General features: G+C 36.0%; 1 protein-coding gene across 6 annotated transcripts in view; it reads right to left on the bottom strand.

Moving 5' to 3' along the window:
- ARID4B (AT-rich interaction domain 4B) overlaps positions 1 to 23,651 on the bottom strand; it is a 148,377-nt gene that overhangs the window by 40,520 nt on the left and 84,206 nt on the right. For 4 of the 6 annotated variants that reach the window (XR_009352696.1, XM_059170408.1, XM_059170406.1 and 1 more), the window contains exons 9-17: positions 19,358 to 19,437; positions 17,692 to 17,768; positions 16,285 to 16,439; positions 13,096 to 13,168; positions 10,876 to 10,970; positions 9,883 to 9,980; positions 8,571 to 8,814; positions 8,090 to 8,265; positions 3,775 to 4,026 (exon numbers count right to left, since the gene is read on the bottom strand). Coding sequence is in view for 5 of the 6 variants with exons in the window: in XM_059170408.1 (XP_059026391.1) it covers positions 3,775 to 4,026; positions 8,090 to 8,265; positions 8,571 to 8,814; positions 9,883 to 9,980; positions 10,876 to 10,970; positions 13,096 to 13,168; positions 16,285 to 16,439; positions 17,692 to 17,768; positions 19,358 to 19,437 (1,250 nt within the window). In the remaining variant the exon portion in view is untranslated. The remainder of the gene's footprint in view (positions 1 to 3,774; positions 4,027 to 8,089; positions 8,266 to 8,570; positions 8,815 to 9,882; positions 9,981 to 10,875; positions 10,971 to 13,095; positions 13,169 to 16,284; positions 16,440 to 17,691; positions 17,769 to 19,357; positions 19,438 to 23,651) is intronic. The other 2 variants (XM_059170409.1, XM_059170411.1) reach the window with 2 other exon arrangements.

The following is a 23,651-nucleotide window of genomic DNA, read 5'->3' as shown; positions in this document are numbered from 1 at the left end:
AGTTCCTCCCACCCCCATTCCCTCAATGGAGGAGCCAATTTGCTTAGAGAGGTAAGATATTTTTTAAATGAAATACATTTAATTTCAGATAATATTTAAGTATAATATATCTTATCTTCAGTTTCCTATAGCTTATAATATGGAGTAGAACTAACTTGTTACTTAGGAGTTCAACAGTTGAAATTTCAGTGTTGTTTTTCCTGTTCTCTTTTAGTTGGGGCTATCTTTTTAATGTAGTTGATGAATCTCAGTATTTAAAAAATCTCAAATCAAATTCCCAACCCCTTGATTATGGAAAGCCAAACTAGAAATGGAGAAAAATAAATCAGCCTCAATACAGAACACTGATAGATTTTAAATCCCAAGCCAAGCAGTCTAGATAGCCATAATACATTTAGCTGTATCACTAAACAGGATAAACCCAACACGAGCAACAGAGATTACAGCAGTTGAATTTCAAAGCGTAACTTCATTTTCAACTATCACTCCCACGTTTATGCCATGACTTAGAAACTTAAGAATGAAAGGGATCAATTAGCTAATGGTACTAAAGACTTCTATAAAATATTAACATCACTAAGAGAAAACAAACAAGAATGGCTACTACTAAAAACTACTGAAGTATGATTATAGTTTTTAAAAACATATGAGCTCTGTCTTTTAAGACTAAAAGAGAACTTACTACAATATTAAAATAGTTGTCTTTCTACTTTTATATACTTTGACATTTTTCTAGATTGAATGCTATTTTTAGAAGAGTTAAAAACAATTTATAAAAAAGCACTGACTTTTCCCCAAGCATGTGGCAGCCTAGCCAAATCAACTTGGATCAGATACTTGTTTGATACACGACCACCTCATCTGAAAAATTCTGTAACAGTATCATACCATCTACAAGCCAGTATGCAGTTTAAGATCCAGAGCTCTGGCTATTTTCCAGAAAACTGGGTGCAAGCCTGTAAAAATGTGTCTTTTTTTTTTTTCCACTGTGGAAGTGAAAAACAAATTGGCTCAAACACTATCCTTTGTGCAGCAAAAATTAACATTTTCAATTGTGAAACAGGGGTACAAATAAAAATATCAATATAAAGGTTTACACAGAACTTTAGAAAAAAGGAAAAACGTAGAAATTACCAGAAAACAGTATTTTTTTAAACTAAGAGAGATACTTTTATTTTCCTTTAGAAAAATTACTTCACTGGAGAGTGACCTTTCAGATCAAACAAAACTCACATAAATAGCTTCATATAAAATTTCCTAAATTGCTATGGTAATAACTGCCACTGAAGATAAAACTATTTTCATGAACTTTCGTGCATAAATCTTCATTTCTAATTTCATGTCTCTTAAGTGTAAATTCAAAGATCAAGCTGGAGATCACCGGAATAATAGGAAACTGTTGTAGAAGTGGTGAGCATTTGTTGCAGTCCCCATTAGATCAGCTTCAGAGGGAAACAGGAGTACTGTTCTACTGACTCAAAGAAAATTAACTGCTAATATACAGAAGTACAGTTTTCTCTATGATGCAGGAGGGTGGAGAGATCCACTCTACAGGTCTTCATCAAGTTGGTTAGTTTTCTTCTTTTGAAAGTTCAGACCATACAAACGCTTGAGGTGTGAGGAGTAGATGGAATCCTTCTCAGTAACATAAGCTTGTCTTGTTGAACTAGGTCTCATTTTCTTTTCTATGTTATTAAAAACTTGAAGGCCTCAATTCAGTTTCCCCTTACCCTACCCAACCCCCAACCAGTTTCAAAGCTAAAATACCAACATTCCCTTTCTACCCTCTAAAATTCAAGTGTTCTAGGAAAAGATAACTCTTGCCTTTAGTCTGTATTTTCTTAACAAACAGAAAGTTGTAGATTTTCTTTGCAGAATAATTTTATGAATGTTTTAATTCTTTCACCTATAAGCCTCCTTTCCATTTAATGAGATAATAGAAAATAATCAAGCCCTGATAATACTGCAAGTTGGAGAACACCTAAATTCTACCTGCCACAAAATTTAAAGCATTTAATATAAAGGCGACTAGAAAAACTGCCTCATTATAGAAGCCAGCAGAATAAGTAGGACTGAAGAACTCAAGGAGCGGTAAAAGAGGATGTGGCTCTTATCTATCCTGTGGGCATTACTCTAATTATTAATTTTTCCTGATTCAATTTTGTCCTTCCTAATTTTAAGCTAACATAGTCAACATTTACAGTTACACCCTAGGCATAAATGGAACTCCCTCTACATTTATATTAATAAGATCATTTAGTAAGATCAAAACAATTAAATATCAAAGACTGGGCAAAATATTCCTATAGCAGCAATATCAGATCTCAAGCATCTTCCTTTGAACATGATCTATTTAACAGCCAGCCTTGCAGGTAAGGAAAATCATGCACCACAGAGGTAGCGTAAGAGCCAACAGAGAAAAGGATAAATTACACATGATGTTGAAACTGATTCCCTGGAAAAGCTTATGTTTCAGGACAACAATTATGATAGCAGCATTCTTAAAATCTAAAACTTTATCTTGCTAGTCAGAAATAATAAAGAATGGGTCCCAAACAAAACTTCTGAACATTTCCTTATGACTTAAATTGTTTTTTTCTTCCAAGCTTCAGAATGGATCAGAACTGTACTTTTCTCTAAATAAGAAAGGTAATCAGATTAGCCAAGCTTCCTAGAGTTTCCTATTGCCACAACAGGATGGCACAAAATGGACTCTGAAGAAAAAGAGACTGCACAGTTGTTTTTTTAGGAAACAGCATTTGAGAGTATGTTTTCTTAATTACTCTCCAAATCACAGAATACAATTTAAATAAAAAGCATGGGAACTATATTCCTCCTTGAAGATACTACATACACCATCAAATCACCACCTAAAACTTCTATGATAAACTGTTCAAGGGCAACGACCCTACCATGTATTTCAAACATAATATCAAATATTCCAAAAGGAATTAAATTTTTCTTAAAAGATTCCTAAATGACCAGATCCTAAAAACGGGCTTGCCAATTTGGGATAAAATTCAAATACAAAATCTCTCTGGATAAACCAAAGAAAACTTGTGTAAGGAAAGAACTTAAGTAATTGAACACAACCTAAAACCAAACCTTAGTCTTGCCTCTCTTCCCCCTAGGGTTAGCAGCAGTCAGAAAGCACACTCTATATTTTAGTCAAGCCAACTTGCTTACACTTCCACCATATTGTCTCAAACAGACAGAGTTCTGGGGCTTCTGAAGAAGGCTGTAAGCAAGAGCTGTTAACGAGGAAACAGAGGCCCTCTTAAAATGGCGACAGCTTCTGAAGAAATTGCAACTTTAAAATCCCTGCCTACTGAAGGAAAGAAATGTGATGACTTAAGATTGCAAAGAAGAGGTTATTGTGGCAATGTAGTTGTAAATGCAAGAGAGCAAGAAGCCTGGTAGTTAACTTGCAGACATCAAGAAGCTCAAAAGTCTTTTAACTTAAAAAAAAAAAAAAAAAAAAGATTTTTCTATCATTTCACCAATGTTGCCTCTGTTAATCTACATGTATAACATAAAAATCAACTGTACAGATTTCGGTCTTCTAGACACTAAGAATATCGTCTAAGTATTAAAAACAGTGAGTAGGGAAGTCACTACGTGAGGCACGTACATGCTAAAATCTACATTTTTTTTATGGTACTATGACCTCAATTTGAATACTGACAAGTCTGTAATTCGTTAATTCAATTTTAAAATAGAAAATTATTTTATAAGTGTTTTTAGGTAGTAATCACTAGCTAAAACTCAAGTTACCTCACATTCCATCCGCAGTAATGCACCAAGTAAAGGACCTCTCCACCTTCGACATCAGAATCTTTAATACTAGCTTCATACATTTTTTGATTTTTCCCTCGTCCATACCGCACTTGGACTTTCATGCCTGGCGGATAGCATTCAAACTCCTCTTCCTCGTTGTCGTCATCCTCCTCTTCCTCTTCTTCCTCCTCCTCCTCCTCCTCTTCTGCTTCTTCATCATCTTCATCTTCCTCTTTATTCGTTTCATCTCTTGAAAGGTTTAAAAAATTGCAGTTAATAAAAGACACCTCATAAGCTTTTCAGTTCCAAACCACATAAAATGATAAAAATCGTGGCTGTGACTGCTCCGGGAATAGCAGGTTCCATGTGCATGAAATTCTGAGTTTCAATGTAACGTTAAAAACTAAAACTGTTTAAGATGACCATGGTTACAGAAGGATACATGTAGAGAAAATGAAGATTGAAAAATGCGTTAAAAGAAAATTTCCAACAGCCAGAAGAACAGAAGTTGTATAAGAAACTAGTAAGGTCGACTATAACAACTTTTTCATGTTTTATTTTAAAAATGTTTTATACAAAAGTATTGACAAAAACAAAAATCATTACACCCCGTAGCCATTTTCAGACTAAAAATGATTTCCTATTCAAGTATTTCCAGCCTCAGGATGTTTAAAACAAAAACTTTTACTAGCCAACAGCTAGTCTTACTGAGTTCAAAAGGTGATCCAACCAAAATTTCAAAAGTTATGCTAACTGAATTATTTAACTTTCACAGGAATATTTGACTAATTTCACATCAATATCACATCAAGTTTTTTCTTTCTAGTCTTCTAACTTTGCTACAATTTCTGCTTTTACTGTACATTTACTGAAAGTCTTCTACCAATTCTTTCAACTTAGAAGTTCCAATGAAATATGTATATGAGGCCAACTCCAAGTAATACGAAACTAAAAGTAAAATCATTCTAGAAGCAGCACTGCAACCATTTCAATCTTCTCAATATCATGCACTTTTTAAAACTGAGCATTTGCATTCAGCCACAAATCTGTATTAAACAAGTTGGAGAAAATCTTAAATTATCACTCTTTCCAAATACTAGATTTATTTTTTTTTTAAACTTCAATATGAAATTCGACTATATTTACTTTTAAGTTTTTATCTGCTGCTATACAGTATAAAAACGGTCTATACTTTTTACAACAATTTTTCTCTCAAAAAGAAACCATCACTTAAGAGCTGACAAAGATCATAAAACAACTATAAGACAGCTAAGTAATTATGCTTTATAAGTTGATGAATATAAGTTGATGAATATAATATTTACGTAAGAAGCCTTCTCCACTGAGAATTTGTTTTATATTCTATGCAAACTTTTTAGCAATAACATACTTTATTATCACTCCTGATTATGCAGTTATAGAAGCAACAAAAATAATCTATAGTAATACAAGCAACACTATAAAGATTTTTTATTCTCCTACTTCTTTCCTTCTACATAGTAGGAGAGGAAGGATGAAGGGAAACCTAGCAGTCTTGTGAAATTAAGTCTAAATTTACAAAAGTAACAAATGCAACAATTTTCTCTGAAATACATCACAAAGTCTACAGAATCTCAAGAATTATTTCTATTTTTAAAGACTCATTCATATTCAAATGAATAGGTACTTAAAAATTAAGACCTAAACAAAACCAGCTATAATCTGAGATTAAAAAAATAGGAACTCTATTATTAAAAATACATTAACATGTCTAGAATGAAGAAATAATTACTAGCAAGGCTAAAATATCTAGAAAATTACTAGAAAGGGTATTATGGATGATACAGTTTTATTAACAATTTTAAATAAATAAAGGTTAATATATAAAAGTTAAAATGCTGAAGATATTTTTGGGGGAAGAATATTACTTGTTTAAATCATAAGCTTGTATCTCTGCATATCAGGGAGAAAAGGAAGTGTATTCTAGTGGCCACAACAAAAGAAGAAATTTACTATGCACTGAAGAGATTTACCATGTACCTCAGAATCATCATATATTGGGAAAAGAAAGATGCAGAATAAAACATCTAAGATTTTTTAAATGACAACGAGCTCTAAACTAGGTCTTATACAGTGCACTGAGCACAACTGGAAATACCAGTAATCCAAGCACAATTCTACTTTAAGTGGCAGCCAGGGCAATCTTTTTTTCAATCTGGAATAAAACCCTAACACTATAATAATAAAGCAATCAAAAATTAAAAATAAAATTTTGCATTGAATATCAACCTCAAAAACAAACCAAATGAAAAGCACTTAAGTAATATACTAAAGTATAAAAAAGCAAACAACACAATTACTATCAGCCAAATAAAATATCCTACTCCCTCCTCTAATAATTCAGTGGCAAAAAGCAGAGGTAAATGCACTAAACGAGACAGAACACAGAGCAAAGATATCCTTTGAAAGTATAAAATGTAAACAGCATACAGATTTTAGAAATTCAATTTATATATATATACACCTCACTCACACCCAATGCATGCGCTGCACCTGTGCACGTGCATAAGCGTACACAACACACATGTGCACACACTTTTGTTACTTATCATTCAAAGAACTGTATTTTGAGAAACCAAATGTATTAAGTATTTTTCATCTGAATTCACAAAGAAATACCAAATTTTCCCATTTTGATGTCACACTCCTCACGATGGAATAAATTTTTTTAAACCTATAATTTATTAATACCTACTATGGGGCCAGCCACTGAACCAGGTGTTTTACCTGAATTAACTTACTTAATCTCCTACACCTAGAGTATGAGAGAAGGACATGGAAAGTTCCTGGTAGTAGCTAATTACTTAGAGAAAGTTTACATGCTAGAGAAATACATATGATTCTTCATCACTGTAAAATTTTTCTATTGCACTCATCTAATAAAATTCTAGTGGACATTCTTGGACATTCCCAACACATAACACTTCTGAAGAACATCTACCAAATTAGGGCAGTCACGGCAGGAAAATTCCAGTTGTGGTATGATACATTTGTAAATATATATAGTAAATTAAAAAGCTATATGGTTAAGTAATTTTTTAGAACCTACAATATATAGTTTATACTATAAAATCAACTGAAACACCAACTTGAAAAATTAATTATTAGTAACAAAAAGAAAATACAGGCTTATTACAGTGCCTCCCACACAGTAGATATTCCAGAAACATATGCAGATATAAAAATCAGATTTTTAGGCAAAAAGCTGAATCCTTACTAAGTTTCTTAAGAGTTGAAATAATCTCCAGTAGCAGCTGGGAGTACTTCAAATACACACATGCACACAGGACTACAACCAAGTATAATGAGAAAACACTTATACTATATTCTTCTAAACCCAGGTTTTTCCTTCCATGTTTACCTACATGCCACACCAAAATTTCAGAGGACACTAAAATGATCAAGAGATTTTAGGCAAAAAGCTAGGTACTTACTAAGTTTCTTAACAGCGGAGATAATCTCCAATAACAGAAAGGAGTACTTGATATACACATTTGTACACAAAAATATATAACACAGTATACTAAACAAACACCTCTCACTATATTAAGGAAGCTTATTTTGCTTCCCTTCCCTGCTTCTCTGCATGCTGTGGCCAAATTTCAGAAAAATACTAAAATGATCAAAAACATTTGGTTGTACTTATTTAAATCGGCCATTAACAATGGAGACGTCTAGGTTGTTTATACCTCAGAAATAAAGACCAGATCCCAAAAATCACCTACAAAAATCCAAGGGTCCACTGGCAGTGCATAAAATTACATTGCTAAATAAGTAAGTTCATCATTCCAAACTGACCAAAACAAATAATTGCTACTGACACATTAAACACAATATAACAATTTCTGGCCTTTTGAAACTAATTATTACCACTTTTCCATTCTTATTTTTTGCTTAAGGAATTAGTACAACTCTTAAAATCTAGAGCCAACATTCCATCTACAAAACATAACAGAAAGCCATCTTCCCAAATTTATATTATCTGGTTATTCAGCAGAGCTTAATGTAGTAAGAAGTACTTTTTCTCTAGCTCAAAATTTCATATATTTCCATGATGAGAGCAAGAAGAATGGATCAAAAATATGACCTTTTGCTACAAAGTCGCATTAGCAGGGTCTCTGAAGGAGGCAAATGGTACTCACATAATAAATGCAAACCACTCAAAAATCCTGTATTTTGTCAAATTTAGATTCAAACATACAGATACAAAAATAAAGAGCAAATCAGAATTCATTCAGCCAAAATGCATCTTAACCAAAAACAAATTTCTTACCCAGATTTTGCTTTTTCTTCTTCAGCTTCTACCTTTATGCTGAGGGATTCATCCACCCCAGTTGTCTCCTCATCTTTATTCTCCAGATTTTCATTTTCTTCTGTTTTTTTCATATTAACTTCTTTTTCCTGATCAGACTGTGTAGGTATAGAGTCTAATAAATTCTTTTTACTTCCCTAGAAAAAGATCAGAGGAACTAAACCAACAAAAGTATAAACTGTCACCCTCATTTCATGCTCTAATTGTTAGCAAAAGAAGGTACCAACCAATACTAATATTGAGAAAGATAGTAGTAATTTTAAAAAACTCCTGCCATTCCTAAAACACTAAGCAAAAATAATAGCTAATTTTAAATATAAAAATAGCACTTAATAAAAAAAATAAAATACAACATTTCATGATAAATTAGCTATGAAAACTTATAGACAAGGTAGAAAATGTACCAAAGAAGGCACAGCACCATTAACAGTATCTGATTTACCAGAGAGGGTTTAATATTTTCCTTTCTTTCAATATCATCATCAGTAGGTTTTTCTTCTTTTGGTATTATATTCTCCTCCTCTTCAATCTTTATTTCTTTGATTTCTGGTTCAATTTCTTCCTTAACTTTTATTTCTTTTACATTTTCACACTCCTTACATGGCTTGTTAACAACTTTCTCTGGCAATGCCATCTGAAATTCAATATTGGCCGACCTACAGTACTCCTCAAAACCATATAAGTATCTGGAAACATGAAGAGAAATTATATTTGGGAAAACGTTTCAAAATACTGCTGTAGAGTTACAGTTTTTAAAATGTGTTCATTTCTTTTAAGTCCTCAGATACTGAGCCATATTATTATTCTTGTTTATTCTAGTTCTGTTCTTCCCAATCTCTTTAACCCAAAGAGAAACATTTTTCGAAGGAAAAAAGTCACTAAAAAAACTACACTGGGGTGCCTGGGTAGTGCCGTCAATTGAGCATCCGACTCTTGGTTTTGGCTCAGGTCTTGGTCTCAGGGTCCTGAGATAGAGCCCCGTGTTGGCCTCCCTGCTCAGTGCAGTCTTCCTAAGACTCTTCCTCTCCCTCTGCCCAGCCCTCTCCCTCTCTCTCAAATAAATAAATCTTAAAGAAAAAACCTACACTAAAAGTGAAAAGGCAGAATGTTAAGGATAGTAAGTGTAACAACAGTAGTTATTAAAGGTATCAGTATCTATCTGTTGAGCACTCCTGCGTGCCATTCACTAGGCCTCTGAATTCACGTGAAATCTCATGTCATCATCAGAGTAGTCCAACGAGGCAAGGACTAACATCCCTTCTTACCAAAGAGGAAACTAAAGCTTAGGAGAACAAAGAAATGGTTGTAGAGGCACAAAAGCTAGTAACTGGCAGAACCAGGATTCAACCCTCAACTTTTTAACACTCTGGCATTTTAAACTCTACATAGTACTTTCCAAATTTACTTGGCCACAAAAACTTTCTTCACAGAATATCTCATAGATGTAGTATTCATAGAATACATTGTAGAAAATGCTATTATAGAGTGATCAGTCTAGTAAAAATTTCTGATCGCTTCTTAGAAGAAATATTTAGTCTCAGTTATACAGTAAATTCTAACCTGCTTTCTAGGTAAAGTATTGAATGTAGGTTTATTAAGTACACTAACTTTTATTTTTTATTTTTTATTAACATATCACAGCACTCACCATAGCACATACCTTCCCCAATGTTCATAACCCAACCACCCTCTCCCTCCCCCCTCCCCCAGCAACCCTCAGTTTGTTTTGTGAGATTAAGAGAGCACTGACTTACTTTTTATAAGCACATTTAACGTTGTATCCTGCAGCTGAATTTAAGACAGGGATTCCAAGATCTTGGTAGACTTGTTTCCAAACAGCTCCACTTTCAATCTAACAAAGGAAAATGAAAACTCCCAAATTAAAAGGTTGGAATGTAATAAAATTTTTATTAATGAAGCATATATATGTTTACATGTATTGGCTCTGGTCTCAAAGGAATGAAAATAACTTAATAAATTCTAAATGAAAAACTTGGTTTACAACATTGTTTTAAAGTTTTAGTATTCTAATAAATCTCAGAATTACAAATGTTGACATATTGGGCCATTTCATTTTTAAATTAGCCCTGACATAGTACATAAGAAAATATTCAGGTTTTTAAGTCAAAATTTGTAATGAAGAACTACAGATGAAATTCTTTAAGTATTAGTTCCCATAAAACCTATAAGCTTAATAAATCAAAGCAGTTCTAAGGAACTTAATACATTTTATTATACAAAATCCTTTTTTCCCCCAGAATAATCTTAATTGAAGGGACATCATACATCATGGCAACCTTAAGATAAATTCTTTGGTTCAATGAAGATTTTTTTCTTCATGTTTCTACATATACACATGTGTATGTATGTGTGTGTGTGTGTATGTGTGCATCAGACAGAATGGAAGAGATTAAGGATATAAAGAATATTAACTCTCAAGGACCTTACAGTCTAGTGGAAAAGAGAAAGAGAACGAACTTCTACCAATATGGCTGTGTTGTGACTCAGACATACACAGGTGGTTTATTAAAGTTTGACAAACTTAACAATAAATCAGAAAGCTCATTTGAAAGAATCTTTAATTAAATTTAAATTTGGTCTAAGGAAGCTACCTGGTTCTAACCTGTGCTTCCCATTTTCTTTTCCTTCTACTCTTAAGTTTTTATTAGTATATAATTTTAAGCAATTTTTAGACAAGAAAACATGTTGTATGAAAAATATGTTTCATTTCTAACTGTAATACTTACATTATCAAATCCTCCAAGCTTGTGTACAAGTCTGAATAACTTAAAAAGATTCAAATTTCGATATCCAAGTACGGGTCGTTTGTTAATAGGTGTGCCTATTAAAGAAAATACAAAATATATTATAACCATGTTACATTTTTTATTTAAAATTAACAAGATTCAGGTATGACCACTGAATATCTGAATACATGTAGTGCAAAGTGTATATATGAAAAAACAAATCCCTTAATCAAAATATGATGTCTACTACTTAAGCCCATTTCATTTTAAAAATTTTCTCAAACCCGATTTTGGAAACCTTATATGATTTCATTCCATTTTCATTTCCTTGATGAGCAAAAGAATAAATAGTCAATAAACCAAAATAAAATACCAACGAAACAAAATTTTTTAATTTTGTTTCAAGGAAACAAGGTTTGTTAGAACTGAAGAAAGGGATAAGATAATTAACAGGCAACAGTTTCACAATGAGGGTGATTTTCATGATACTTTCTTTGTATGTTATTAATTGGTTCCTAGTCTAAACAATGATTCCAGGATGAAACTATATAATTTTGTTTCTTTCTAAAGATATTTATTTATTTATTTATTTGAGAGAGAGAGAGAGTGAACGGGATGAGGGGGTTCAGAGGCAGAGGGAGAGAGGCACTCTCCCCGCTGAGTGCAGAGCCCAACATGGGGCTGGATCTCACGACTCATGAGATCATGACTTGAGCTAAAACCAGGAGTTGGACACTCAGTTGACGGAGCCACTTAGTTTTGTTTCTTTCTAATGTGGACCATGCAAGGCAAGGACACTAAAACTACCAAACCATTAGAAAGTGGTAGAGGAGGGGCACCTGGGTGGCTCAGTGGGTTAAGCCGCTGCCTTCTGCTCAGGTCATGATCTCAGGATCCTGGGATCGAGTCCCGTGTCGGGCTCTCTGCTCAGCAGGGAGCCTGCTTTCCTCTCTCTCTCTGCCTGCCTGTCTGTCTACTTGTGATCTCACTCTGTCAAATAAATAAATAAATAAAACCTTTAAAAAAAAAAAAAAAAGTGGTAGAGGAAATAATGGGATGGAGACATAACTGTGGCCCTTTCAAAACAGCCTATGACATGGATGTTCATATTTTATCACTGTTTCTAATATTAACTTTTAAAATTTTCTTCACTTTTTTATTTATCTTATACAAAAGCCTAGGAAATTGCTTACATTCTTAGGCCAAGCCTCCTTTCACACAAGGAAATAACATGAAAGCAAAGACATTTCCTATCAAATAATAAAAAGATACCTGCATTATAGTGGCCATTATCACTTATGAGAGCAAAAGACAGTCAACTTCTACTTATCAGCAATACAAATGAGGATTTTAAAAAACATTAATTTCCCTCCTACAAGAAAATTAATTCCCAGAATACGGTGGCATTTCTAAATACTATTCATTTTGTCCTCCTCAAGCTAAAAAAGTTTCCTGCTTCTCCTCACTTCCCTTTCTAGCATTTCCCAGGAAAGGAGACATTATATTCTAAACAGCAGAAAAGCAGCAGAGTAACAGGGGCATGGTGACTAGCGGACTAGGTCACAACCGGAAATTAAAGGTTAGCACCCACACCATTTTCCCTCAATCCTTGAATTTCCTTAACAACATTAGGCAGATTCAAACAGCTAAACCAAGGCTTACCTTGAGACTCTGTAACCTTTCTCTACATCTAACTCTGTAGATAGTTTAATTCTCTGCTTAATTCTGTGTGGCTGGGTCACAAGAAGACTTGTTGTCCATCTTAGACTATGATGTCTCTCTCCCTCCCTCCCTCTCTCACTCACATGTACACATACAGACAGATCCTAATTTTACCAAACAGTGATTCTGGAGAGGGAGGCTTTTAATTAAAAGCACCTATGTAGGTACAAATAAAATGGTGCTATGATTCCCATTATGCAACTGCTCGCTCGTACTAAGAGTTCTTTGGGGACCCATGGATGGCAGGCCAGATAGCCAGGACAGAATTCAGGCCATATGGGTCCATGGCCATAATATGCATCAAAATACTATCAAAGTCTTCATTCCATTTACTGTATGACAGATATTACAGTAGGTGCTGGTGATGCTGATAATCAAGAAAAGAGCCACGACCTGACTCATGAGATCATGACATGGAGCTTAAGAAACAGAATTCTTAAAGTATTAATTACCTATATAATACATTATAACATTAACCATGAATTTAAAAAAACTTACCTCTATCCTCCATAAATTTGTATAACTGCTGAAGAAAGTTCTCCCTTTCTTCTGGAAATGGTTCTATTTCTTCCTAATTTTAGTCACAGAAGAAAATATTATTTTTCTCAAGGAAGCAGTTTAATAATACAAGATTTCCTACCAACAGCAGAGACTAATATTTACCAAAATGTTTCAAAGGCTTTTTTTTTTTTTTTAACCAAGTAAAAGTTATTTCTTAACACTAAGCTATTCAAAACCAGGCAAGTCTAGACATTCTATGCTTTCCAAAGGAATATGTCCTAAAAGGTGTCTCAACAGTGACAATTCCAAATGTAAATTCTCATATAAGTGAGACTTAGCAAGATGGCTCATGAGCTTTTTACCGTATCAGATATCTATTCTTTAAATCAGGGCCACAGGCTCAAGAAGACCTACTCTCGCTTATATTAAGTCGGGTCAGGGTTTAACATCAAAACTGACTCCTGCTGCTCCTCCAGAACTATACAGGCGTGGGTCCCCTTAGCTGTAACACAAGTATCCTTCACTGTATACAGCCCCACTGTATAGCACTTCAAGCTTATAAAATCAGTAAAGTGGGGAACAAACTTGATCTACAATACCTGAAGATTCAGACTTAGGGAAATCTTCAAGTAATAAAATAGTTCCCCGATTTATCAATTACAAGGGAGGGACTAGCTTCTTGCTGCTGTGGCCAGGGGCTGTGGCAGTAGGGAGCTGGTCCTGAAGCAACCTGCAAGGAGCAGGGTAGTAGGTGAGATGGAGGAACTCATCAATTCAGTGACTATCATCCAATCAACAAACCACTTAATGAGCACCAGTAAGTGTAGGCACTATGCTAGGTGCTGAATCAAATAAAAGAAAAATAATAAGCGATGGAGAACATGATCATTAGAGAACATGATCAGGAATAACTGCAGAGAAAGTGATTCAAAATCCACACCTGGGGTTACAGTTACTCTGACTGAAACAAATGCATCTTTGATGGTAAAACTTAAGAGTATACTTTTCAACGGATAGTCTAAATAAATCTATCATTTTAATTTTTAAGAAATCACGTGTCTAATGCCATTGTTTTGACATTTACCCTTTTCTTCTAAAAGCTAGCAAAGCAAAGGCAGGCAAGATAAAAACCAGAAACAAAATCCATGTTAATAAACTTTTAGGTCTGCTGGTTGAACAGAGAAAAATAAATGACAATTATTAATTTGTTCATTAAAAAAAACTGCACTTCTCAATTTAAACATGGGCCACAGAAGCTAGGCTTTGGTAAAGTAATCAGATAAAAATCTAAGGGAATCTAACTTTCTAGATATTATCTTAAATGCCCCCGATACAATATTTGACTTTCATAAACTGCCAAATGTATTCCTGTCACAAAAATCTTTCAGTGAAGTTTATATTTAACTTAAAATGTTTAAACTAGAAATCATATTTGCTTTTACAAAAACATTTATAAAACACAAATCAAAGCAACGAAAATCGCAGTAACTAGTATTTATTGACTCTCATTTATTTACATGTTATACATTCTGACAGACACTCTCGAGAAACACAGGGTCTTTTACCCTTGAGGAGCGTATAGGGGAGAAAACAGGTGATACGTGTGTGGGTGGGAGAAGAGATATAAATAACAAAAACAAGCACAAGGAACAACATCAGGTTAGACCAGCAAATAAGAGCGATTGACTTTCCTCAGTTGAGGGAGGTGATGCTTCACAGAAGGCTTCCCTTTATAGAGGCGACATGTGAATAGGGTTCCGAAAACTGAACAGGAGTTTGCCAGGCTAAGTGGGGGAGAACAGGGAAGAGCAGTGTAGGCAGAGGTACTGGTATGTGTACAGGCTGAGTAGAAACAAGGTATTTAATTTAATATGGCTATAGCATCAAGTTCAAAGTAGCAAGGTATCCCAAGAGAAGTGGTATGAAGGTGGGGCCAGACTGTGAGAGAGGTTCTGTAAGTGAAGCTTGACTTCTGGGTGAAAAGAACCCTTCGGGAGATTTTAAGCAAAGGACTGCTTGTTCATTTTGGCATTTAAAAAAAAATTCTTTTTTTTAAGATTTTATTTATCTATTTGACAGAGGGAGAGATCACAGGTAGGTAGAGAGACAAGAGGAAGCAGGCTCCCCGCTGAGCAGAGAGCCCAACGTGGGGCTCGATCCCAGGACCCTGGGTTCATAACCTGAGTTAGGCAGAGGCCTAACCCACTGAACCACCCAGGTGCCCAATTTCGGCATTTTAAAGAGAATGCAGTGGGGAGACTGAAGCTGAGAAACTCCTACACTACACACTGTCATCATAAAGCACTATGTCATAAAACACAAAGTCTAAAACAATCCTATTTCAACAACAGTTGTTTATTACAGTTAGATGGCAGAATAACTTACCTAAAATATTATATATTGACATTAAATTATTAGTTTCCTGAAAACATTCAGTCCAGTTCCCTTAATGATCAAAGATACAGACTTCACTATCTGTACCATTCACCAGTAACTTTTAGGCAGTCATTCAACAGAATATTAATAAGTACAGCGGTGCAGTATCACCAGTAATATCATGGACATCTTTTGTTGGTACTTATCATTGCTAGACCTAAAGTACCATTTACAGTAAAATCTAAAACTTCATCTCCTTGACCCATACAAATTCACAAATGCCTTATTTATGATCTAATTAGAACTATCCACCCATTTACATTAGATATAATTTAAGATCCTCTGAATCAAAGAGATATTAATCCTTTTTGCTGATTAATCTTTTAATAATACTAGATGGATGCTATATTTTATACTTCTCTAGGTACTTCAATAAAATATGCAGATGAACACACAGTAGGAGGTGAGAGGGTCCACAGGACGATGAAAAGCATGTGAAAGTAGCACTCTGCCATATTAGGTCGGTATTTCCCTTATTATCTGATAAACCAAAAGCATGGCAAGGTTAACAAACACTTCTGAGGTTACTGAAATAACTTACTATTTCTAATTTGCCAAGACCATACTTCTATTTTAAATAAGCAAGCAAACTACTTGGTTATGATGGATAGCACAAGCATATTTTTATTATGAAATATTTCTAATACTAAAAACATTGAAGTGATTGATGACTTTGTGCCAAATCCCAACTCACAGAGGAAACCCAACTGTTTCTCTTCATTTCATAAGACATCGACTGTTTGTCCTTACCTCTTCTTCACTGCTATTATCCTCCTTTTCCTTTTCGTCATCTTCCTCCTCCTCCTCTTCCTCGGCCTCACTGCTAGAACTATCTTCCTTCAGTTCAGTCTTCCAATTAGCAGGAATAGTTCTACTTTTATGAAACTCAAGGGCCTGATCAAAGGCTGCAGAGAGGACCAAAAATTGTGTGAACTGGAGAAATTAGGACAAACTTATTTGTCTAACAACGTTAAACAAGATAAAAAAAATTAACCACTGTGATAATACCACAGACATTTATCATGTGTTGGCTGTGGGCCAGGCACTGTGCACTTTAGTGACTCATTTAAAACCCAGCAGTCCTAAGCATCAGGCACCCAATTTATAGATGGCAAACTACTGTTACCGGAGGGTGACTTAGGTTCAAACAAATACAAAGGAAAAGAGCAGTTTCCTTCTTTTAAACAAAAATTAAACATGCCTAGTAAAAACAACTTTAAGATAGGTAAACTTTTTGGGGCGCCTGGTTGTCTCAGTGGGTTAAGCCTCTGCCTTCAGCTCAGGTCATGATCTCGGGGTCCTGGAATGGAGCCCCACATTAGGCTTTTTGCTCAGCAGGGAGCCTGCTTCCCCCCAGACCCCCGCCTGCTGCTCTGCCTACCTGTGATCTCTCTCTCTCTCTGTCAAGTGAATAAATAAAATCTTTTTTAAAGGTTTAAAAAAATAGGTAAATTTCTAATTATTGGTCCAATAAATGATTATTAAACAGCATTATATACCAAGCACAAAGCCACTGTAAGGAACATACAATAGCTGAAAATGTACTATAGATACGTTATCTTCATTCCTAGTAAAACCTGAATTAAAATTATATCAATAATTAGCTGAAACCAAAATTAGCAAGACACAATTATTTTTCTTTTACAATATGTGGACAAGAACTCTAAGCCACAAATTCTTGATTTTTAACTAGTCTACGTAGCATCTTATCAGATTTAATGAACCTGGGCAATAAGAAAGTTCTACAATGCCAAAAATCAAGTAAGAAAGGCAATTATGGCATATTCCTCTATAAACTATTATTGTTATACTATGAGAAGTGCCAAATCAAAATTACTTTTGATTCCTGTTTCTATAATCCTCGGGAACTAATATTTATTCACTAGGCAAAAGCAAATCTATAGTAATTGGCTGATGATCTAGTTTCTTCCCACTCCTAGATTACTGCCCCGATTATATGCTAAAGATGAAAAAGCAGCCCTGTAATAGCAAAAGACACACAGATTTACAAAAGTGTAATTCATATAGAACCAAACAGAACTTCAAAGACAGAACTTCAAAAATATGTACTTTATAAAGAGCAAAAGAAAGTTTGATCTTCAAAAACATTTTAGCGGTTTTTAAATTAACCATAAATTATCCCAAGATTATCCTTACCTTGTTTTAAAATAGCATCAGGCTTTGGTGCAGTGTCACTAGTAATTTCATGGACGTCCTTTCTCGGCACTGAAGTACTACATTATTTGTTTTAATTTTGAAGAAAAAGAAAGACACAAAAATACAACAGAGATTAAGAGGTCAATCACACACCACAGAAAAGATACTGAAAATATGGAAACATTAATATTTACAATGAAAGTGACTGCACAGTGTTGCAATTCCCAAACAAAATGCTGGACAGGATGTTAAAATATGTATCATCTGCAGAATGACCCCTCCTTGAGATGTTTTACAAGGTATTCTCAAATATCAGAGTCCCTCCTGCCTAATGCAATAATGAAAATATCAATCCTGCTACCCAAAATAACAAATGAAAATACCTGGATCGCAGGATCAATCCAATAAAAAAGAAGTCAAATAGTAAGAATTTGCCATTGTCTTGGGATGATCACAAGAGATTACTAAATTTAAGACTGGAAGAAAATGTACATATTTATAATGTAAATGTTCTTTTAATAATTGTTTTTAAATTGGAGTCTAGGCTCAAAAGCAAACTTCTAATATATAATTTAAGATCCTTCATGGAACTCCCTAGCCATAGGGAGGATGTCCGAACCAAGCAACTGGGAGAGTTTCTATCATATCTATCACATCTACCTCCTATTTTACAATAATAAATCATTGTTCTCCATCATTCAGCTCTTCTGCATTTGGCTTATTATCAATCTACAAAAGCCTGAGTACTACTCCAAATACATTTTTCAACCTGCTTATTTTTTTAACTTTTTGTTTTAAAAATTTCAAAAACATAAAAACGGAGATAGAACAGTGCAATGAACTGTTATATCATTCACTACATATCTATTATCCAACTACAATAATCATGAACTCATAGTTACTAGTTTCATTTACATCCTTACCTACTTCCCCTCCCACCCCATCTGATTATTTTACAGCAAATCCCAGATATTATTTAATTTGATTTATAATATACTTTATTATGAAGCTTTAAAAGAAAATTCTTTTTAAAAATCATACCACCAATACTACACATTTAAAAATTAATAATAATTTCTTTTTTTTTTTTTTTTAAGATTTTTATTTATTTATTTGACAGAGAGAAATCACAAGTAGACGGAGAGGCAGGCAGAGAGAGAGGAAGAGAAGCAGGCTCCCTGCTGAGCAGAGAGCCTGATGTGGGACTCAATCCCATGACCCTGAGATCATGACCTGAGCCAAAGGCAGCGGCTTAACCCACTGAGCCACCCAGGCGCCCCAATAATAATTTCTTAATATTATCAAACCAGTATTCAATTTCAGTTTTCAAATTTCTGATTACCTCAGTCTTGTTAAAGTAGATTTCATAGATAGCAATCAAGTATTAGATACAGTAGATATATTTAAATTTGCCTCAACACATCACCAGCTACTATGTAGGCAAATATTGACAAACTAGGTGAACTCTGGGATTTAAAAAAAAAAAAATGAACAAGGAAAGCAGACTTGTAAGACCACTTAAATGCTAATGTGAAAAATGATCATACTTCAAAACATTCTGTATGGTGAAAAGTAAAAGCGAAAGCATTAGAAATAACTAATTTATCATTTACCATCCCAACTTGGAAAAACAGCATATTTTTCACCTCTAGTGAATCATACTTACAATTTGCCATCTTTGAAAGATCGAACAAGAATATTGTCTTTTTTCACAGCAATTTCATCACTACAATCTGGACAGACCACCTTTAAAAAAAAGTGTGAAACTATTAGAACTAAGAGCACATTTAGATATTTATGTATCAACTATGTAAATCCTTTCAAAAAACAATTTCAGGGACGCCTCGGTGGCTCAGTTGGTTAAGCAGCTGCCTTCGGCTCGGGTCGTGATCCCAGCGTCCTGGGATCGAGTCCCGCATCGGGCTCCTTGCTCAGCAGGGAGCCTGCTTCTCCCTCTGCCTCTGTCTGCCATTCTGTCTGCCTGTGCTCACTCTCTCCCCCTCTCTCTCTCTGATAAATAAATAAAATCTTTAAAAAAAAAATAAATAAAAATTAAATAAATAAATAAATAAATAACAATTTCAGCTCAAAGTTTGAAAACTTATTTCAGTTTGTAGGGTAAACAGCTACAAGCATGTGGGAATATACACAAGTAATTTTAAATGTACATCCTCTATCCCTCCAGCTCTCTAGATTCCCCACATTGTTTTTGACATAGGCTTGTGTCGGAAGCAGAAGCAAGGCCATGCCTCAGAAAGAGGACGCTGGCATGAAAGTGAGGTCTGGGCCGGACCGGAGGTAAAGGCTAAGCCTTCACAGAGAATGTGCGCCACGGCTAGGAGAATTGTGGGAACCAAAACGAGAGCCAGTATCAGATGCTCAACCAGAGCAGTCTCGATCTTAAAAAAGCGAGAGATGAGGTTCTACTTACTACTTACATTTAAATATATATAACAGGCACAAAAATTTCTTCATAATACCACCCACTCTAAAAAGTAAACATTTTTAAAAAGACATGGAGGCTGTGTGGGACTGATCATTACCCAAGGGAGGACTTAGCTGGAGCCACCTCAGCTGCTATTTAAAGTGAGGTTAAGGGCGCCTGGGTGGCTTAGTGGGTTGGGCCTCTGCCTTCAGCTCAGGTCATGATCTCAGGGTCCTGGGATAGAGCCCTGCATGGGGCTTTCCGCTCTGCAGGGAGTCTGTTTCCCTCCCCCACTCTGCTTTCTCTGTCTGCCTCTCTGCCTGCTTGTGATCTCTGTCAAATAAAGAAATAAAATCTTAAAAAAAAAAATAAAAAATAAAATAAATAAAGTGAGGTTAAAGCCGGTCTTCCCAAAGGCTGCTGCAAGATATCTAAGAATTTTTAGCATTCTAATTCCAAGACAGCCCACTATGCATATCAAGAACAAGTTAACAGAATAGTTATATTTCTAAATGAAAAACAAGCTAAGAAAGTATGACAGGTTTGTCTTAGGGATGGGCTTATGGCTCTGAGATGACACAATGATACATAAAGGCACGTACTCTCACCACAGGTCAGAAAGCAGCTAGAAATAGGTTTGTTCTATCTGGTCTTTAAGGAGTTGGTTAACATTTTCCATAACTGCAACTGCATTGTACTAGGCATTCTTTAAATGCTGATGGCCGGGACGCCTGGGTGGCTCAGTTGGTTAAGCAGCTGCCTTCGGCTCAGGTCATGATCCCAGCATCCTGGGATCGAGTCCCACATCAGGCTCCTTGCTCAGCCGGGAGCCTGCTTCTCCCTCTGCCTCTGCCTGCCATTCTGTCTGCCTGTAGTCGCTCTCTCCCCCTCTCTCTCTCTGATAAATAAATAAAATCTTTTAGGGGCGCCTGGGTGGCTCAGTGGGTTAAGCCGCTGCTTTCAGCTCAGGTCATGATCTCAGAGTCCTGGGATCGAGTCCCGCATCAGGCTCTCAGCAGGGAGCCTGTTTCCCTCTCTCTCTCTCTCTGCCTGCCTCTCTATCTACTTGTGATTTCTCTCTGTCAAATAAATAAATAAAATCTTAATAAATAAATAAATAAATAAATAAAATATTTTAAATAAATAAATAAATAAATAAATGCGGGTGGCCTTCTGAATGAACTCCTTGATCAAAGTCTTTTATACATTATTAGCATCAAGGTAAATTTCCCTGTCATTTCAAATAAAGTCCTGAAGTAAATACTTAGCATTTGCTCATATACTCATCTTGTCACTCTATAGGCACTGACTGCCACCTCGAGCTACTGTACTAGATGCCAGAGAACAAGAGACCAAGACTCATCCCCACGTGGAGCTTGCACCCTACATTCAGGAAGACAGCACTAAACAAGTAAGAGCACGTGTATTTAACTGCTACTGCATGAAGTCCTTATCTAAGTAGGCAGGGACCACTTTCTTGAAGACACAACATTTAAGCTCCGTTTTCTTTTTCTTTTTTTTTTTTTTTAAAGATTTTATTTATTTACTTGAGAGAGAGACAGTGAGAGAGAGCATGAACGAGGAGAAGGTCAGAGAGAGAAGCAGACTCCCCATGGAGCTGAGAATCCGATGCGGGACTCGATCTGGGGACTCCAGGATCATGACCTGAGGCGAAGGCAGTCGTCCAACCAACTGAGCCACCCAGGCGTCCCTAAGCTCCGTTTTCAAGACTGAGTGGGAACTGGCCTGACAAAGGAAGTACGTGGATTCACGTGTGTATAGTATAAGGGGTTTACGGCAAGCAGTGGAAACAAATAATGTGAAGGTCCAGAGACAGTAAGTACTGGAACCTATCCCAGAGAGCAAAAGGAGGTCAGTGTGGCTAACTTTCTGCTTGGACTGATAAGAAGGGTTCAGATTTTTCCAGCATTTTAGGCCATGTTAACTCTTAGGATAAAATCTAAAATCTTTAAGGAAAGACCCTGAAGCAGGAAAATGTTGTAACAGATTTGCCTCTTAAAAATTACTTTAAGGGGGGCACCTGGGTGGCTCAGTGGGTTAAGCCGCTGCCTTCGGCTCAGGTCATGATCTCAGGGTCCTGGGATCGAGTCCCGCATCGGGCTCTCTGCTCAGCAGGGAGCCTGCTTCCTTCTCTCTCTCTCTCTGCCTGCCTCTCAGTGTACTTGTAATTTCTCTCTGTCAAATAAATAAATAAAATCTTTAAAAAAAAAAAAAATTACTTTGAGGGCACCTGGGTGGCTCAGTGGGTTAAGCCGCTGCCTTCAGCTCGGGTCATGATCTCAGGGTCCTGGGATCGAGTCCCACATCGGGCTCTCTGCTCAGCAGGGAGCCTGCTTCCTCCTCTCTCTGCCTGCCTCTCTGCCTACTTGTGATCTCTCTCTGTCAAATAAATAAATAAAATCTTTAAAAAAAAAAATTACTTTGAAAGGGGTGCCTGGGTGGCTCAGTCAGTTAAGAGTCTGCCTTCGGCTCAGGTCATGATCTTGGGAATCCCAGGATCCAGTCCCGCATTGGGCTCCCTCCTCAGCGGAGAGCCTGCTTCTCCCTCTGACCTCTCCCCTCTAATACTCTCGCTCTCTCTCTCATACCCTCTTTCTCAAATAAATAAATAAAAATAAAATCTTTAAAAAGAATAAAATAAAAATACTTGGAAGAAATGAAATGAATAAAAATTACTTTGGGGGTGCGTGGCTGGCTCAGTCAGAAGAGCATATCACCCTTTATCTTGGGGTCTTGAACTCAAGCCCCACATGGGGGGGTAGAGATTACTTAAATAAATAGAACTTTAACAAAAGAATAAAATAGAATAGAACAAATAAAATAGAATGAAAAATTACTTGAAAATGGGCTAGATAAGGGCATGAGTTGAATGAGGTAAAGCCACCACAACCCCCCCCCCCCCCCGGGGAGAGAGGGGGCGACTCGGATGGAGAGCGGTGGCAATGGCGTATTAAAGGAAAGAGATTATCAGAGGCAATTAGGGAAGTGAAGGGCTGACCGAGCAGAGGACGCTCAGGCTTTTGTCTTGTGCAAATGACGTCGTCATTCGCTGTGAGAGGAAACACTGGAGGAGGGCCAAGTTTGGGAAGGAGGGAGGGGATAATATGTTTAGTTTTAAACCTATTATGTTTTGAGATGGCTGAAGGACATCCAAATGGAGAAACTGAATAGATACCCAAGTCCAGAGGTCAGAATGGAAGTATGAACTATAAGATATAAACTTGGGACTCAATAGCCTAAGTATCAGGGGCTTAAACTTGGGTCTAAAACTGTGAACAAAATCTACCTTTTTCTTTTTTTCTCATGGGTTTTGCAGTCCTCCACTCTACCAACTGAGCTATTGAAGGACTCACTCTCTTATGCGTTTCAAAAACTACACATATGGTAGCTTTGGCCAGCGCTGGTAGTAGTGTGCAAATGGGTTCGCTTTCCATTCCGCCTCAGGAACAATAATCCATGCTTCATCCTGTTCACCCATGTGTGTGACTGTCTTGGTCCCTAAGGCATTCTTATC

This window comes from Mustela lutreola, chromosome 4 (genome assembly GCF_030435805.1).
Source record: "Mustela lutreola isolate mMusLut2 chromosome 4, mMusLut2.pri, whole genome shotgun sequence".
In the NCBI taxonomy this organism is placed as follows: Eukaryota; Metazoa; Chordata; class Mammalia; order Carnivora; family Mustelidae; genus Mustela; species Mustela lutreola.
This window is presented reverse-complemented; position numbering and strand designations above follow the sequence as displayed.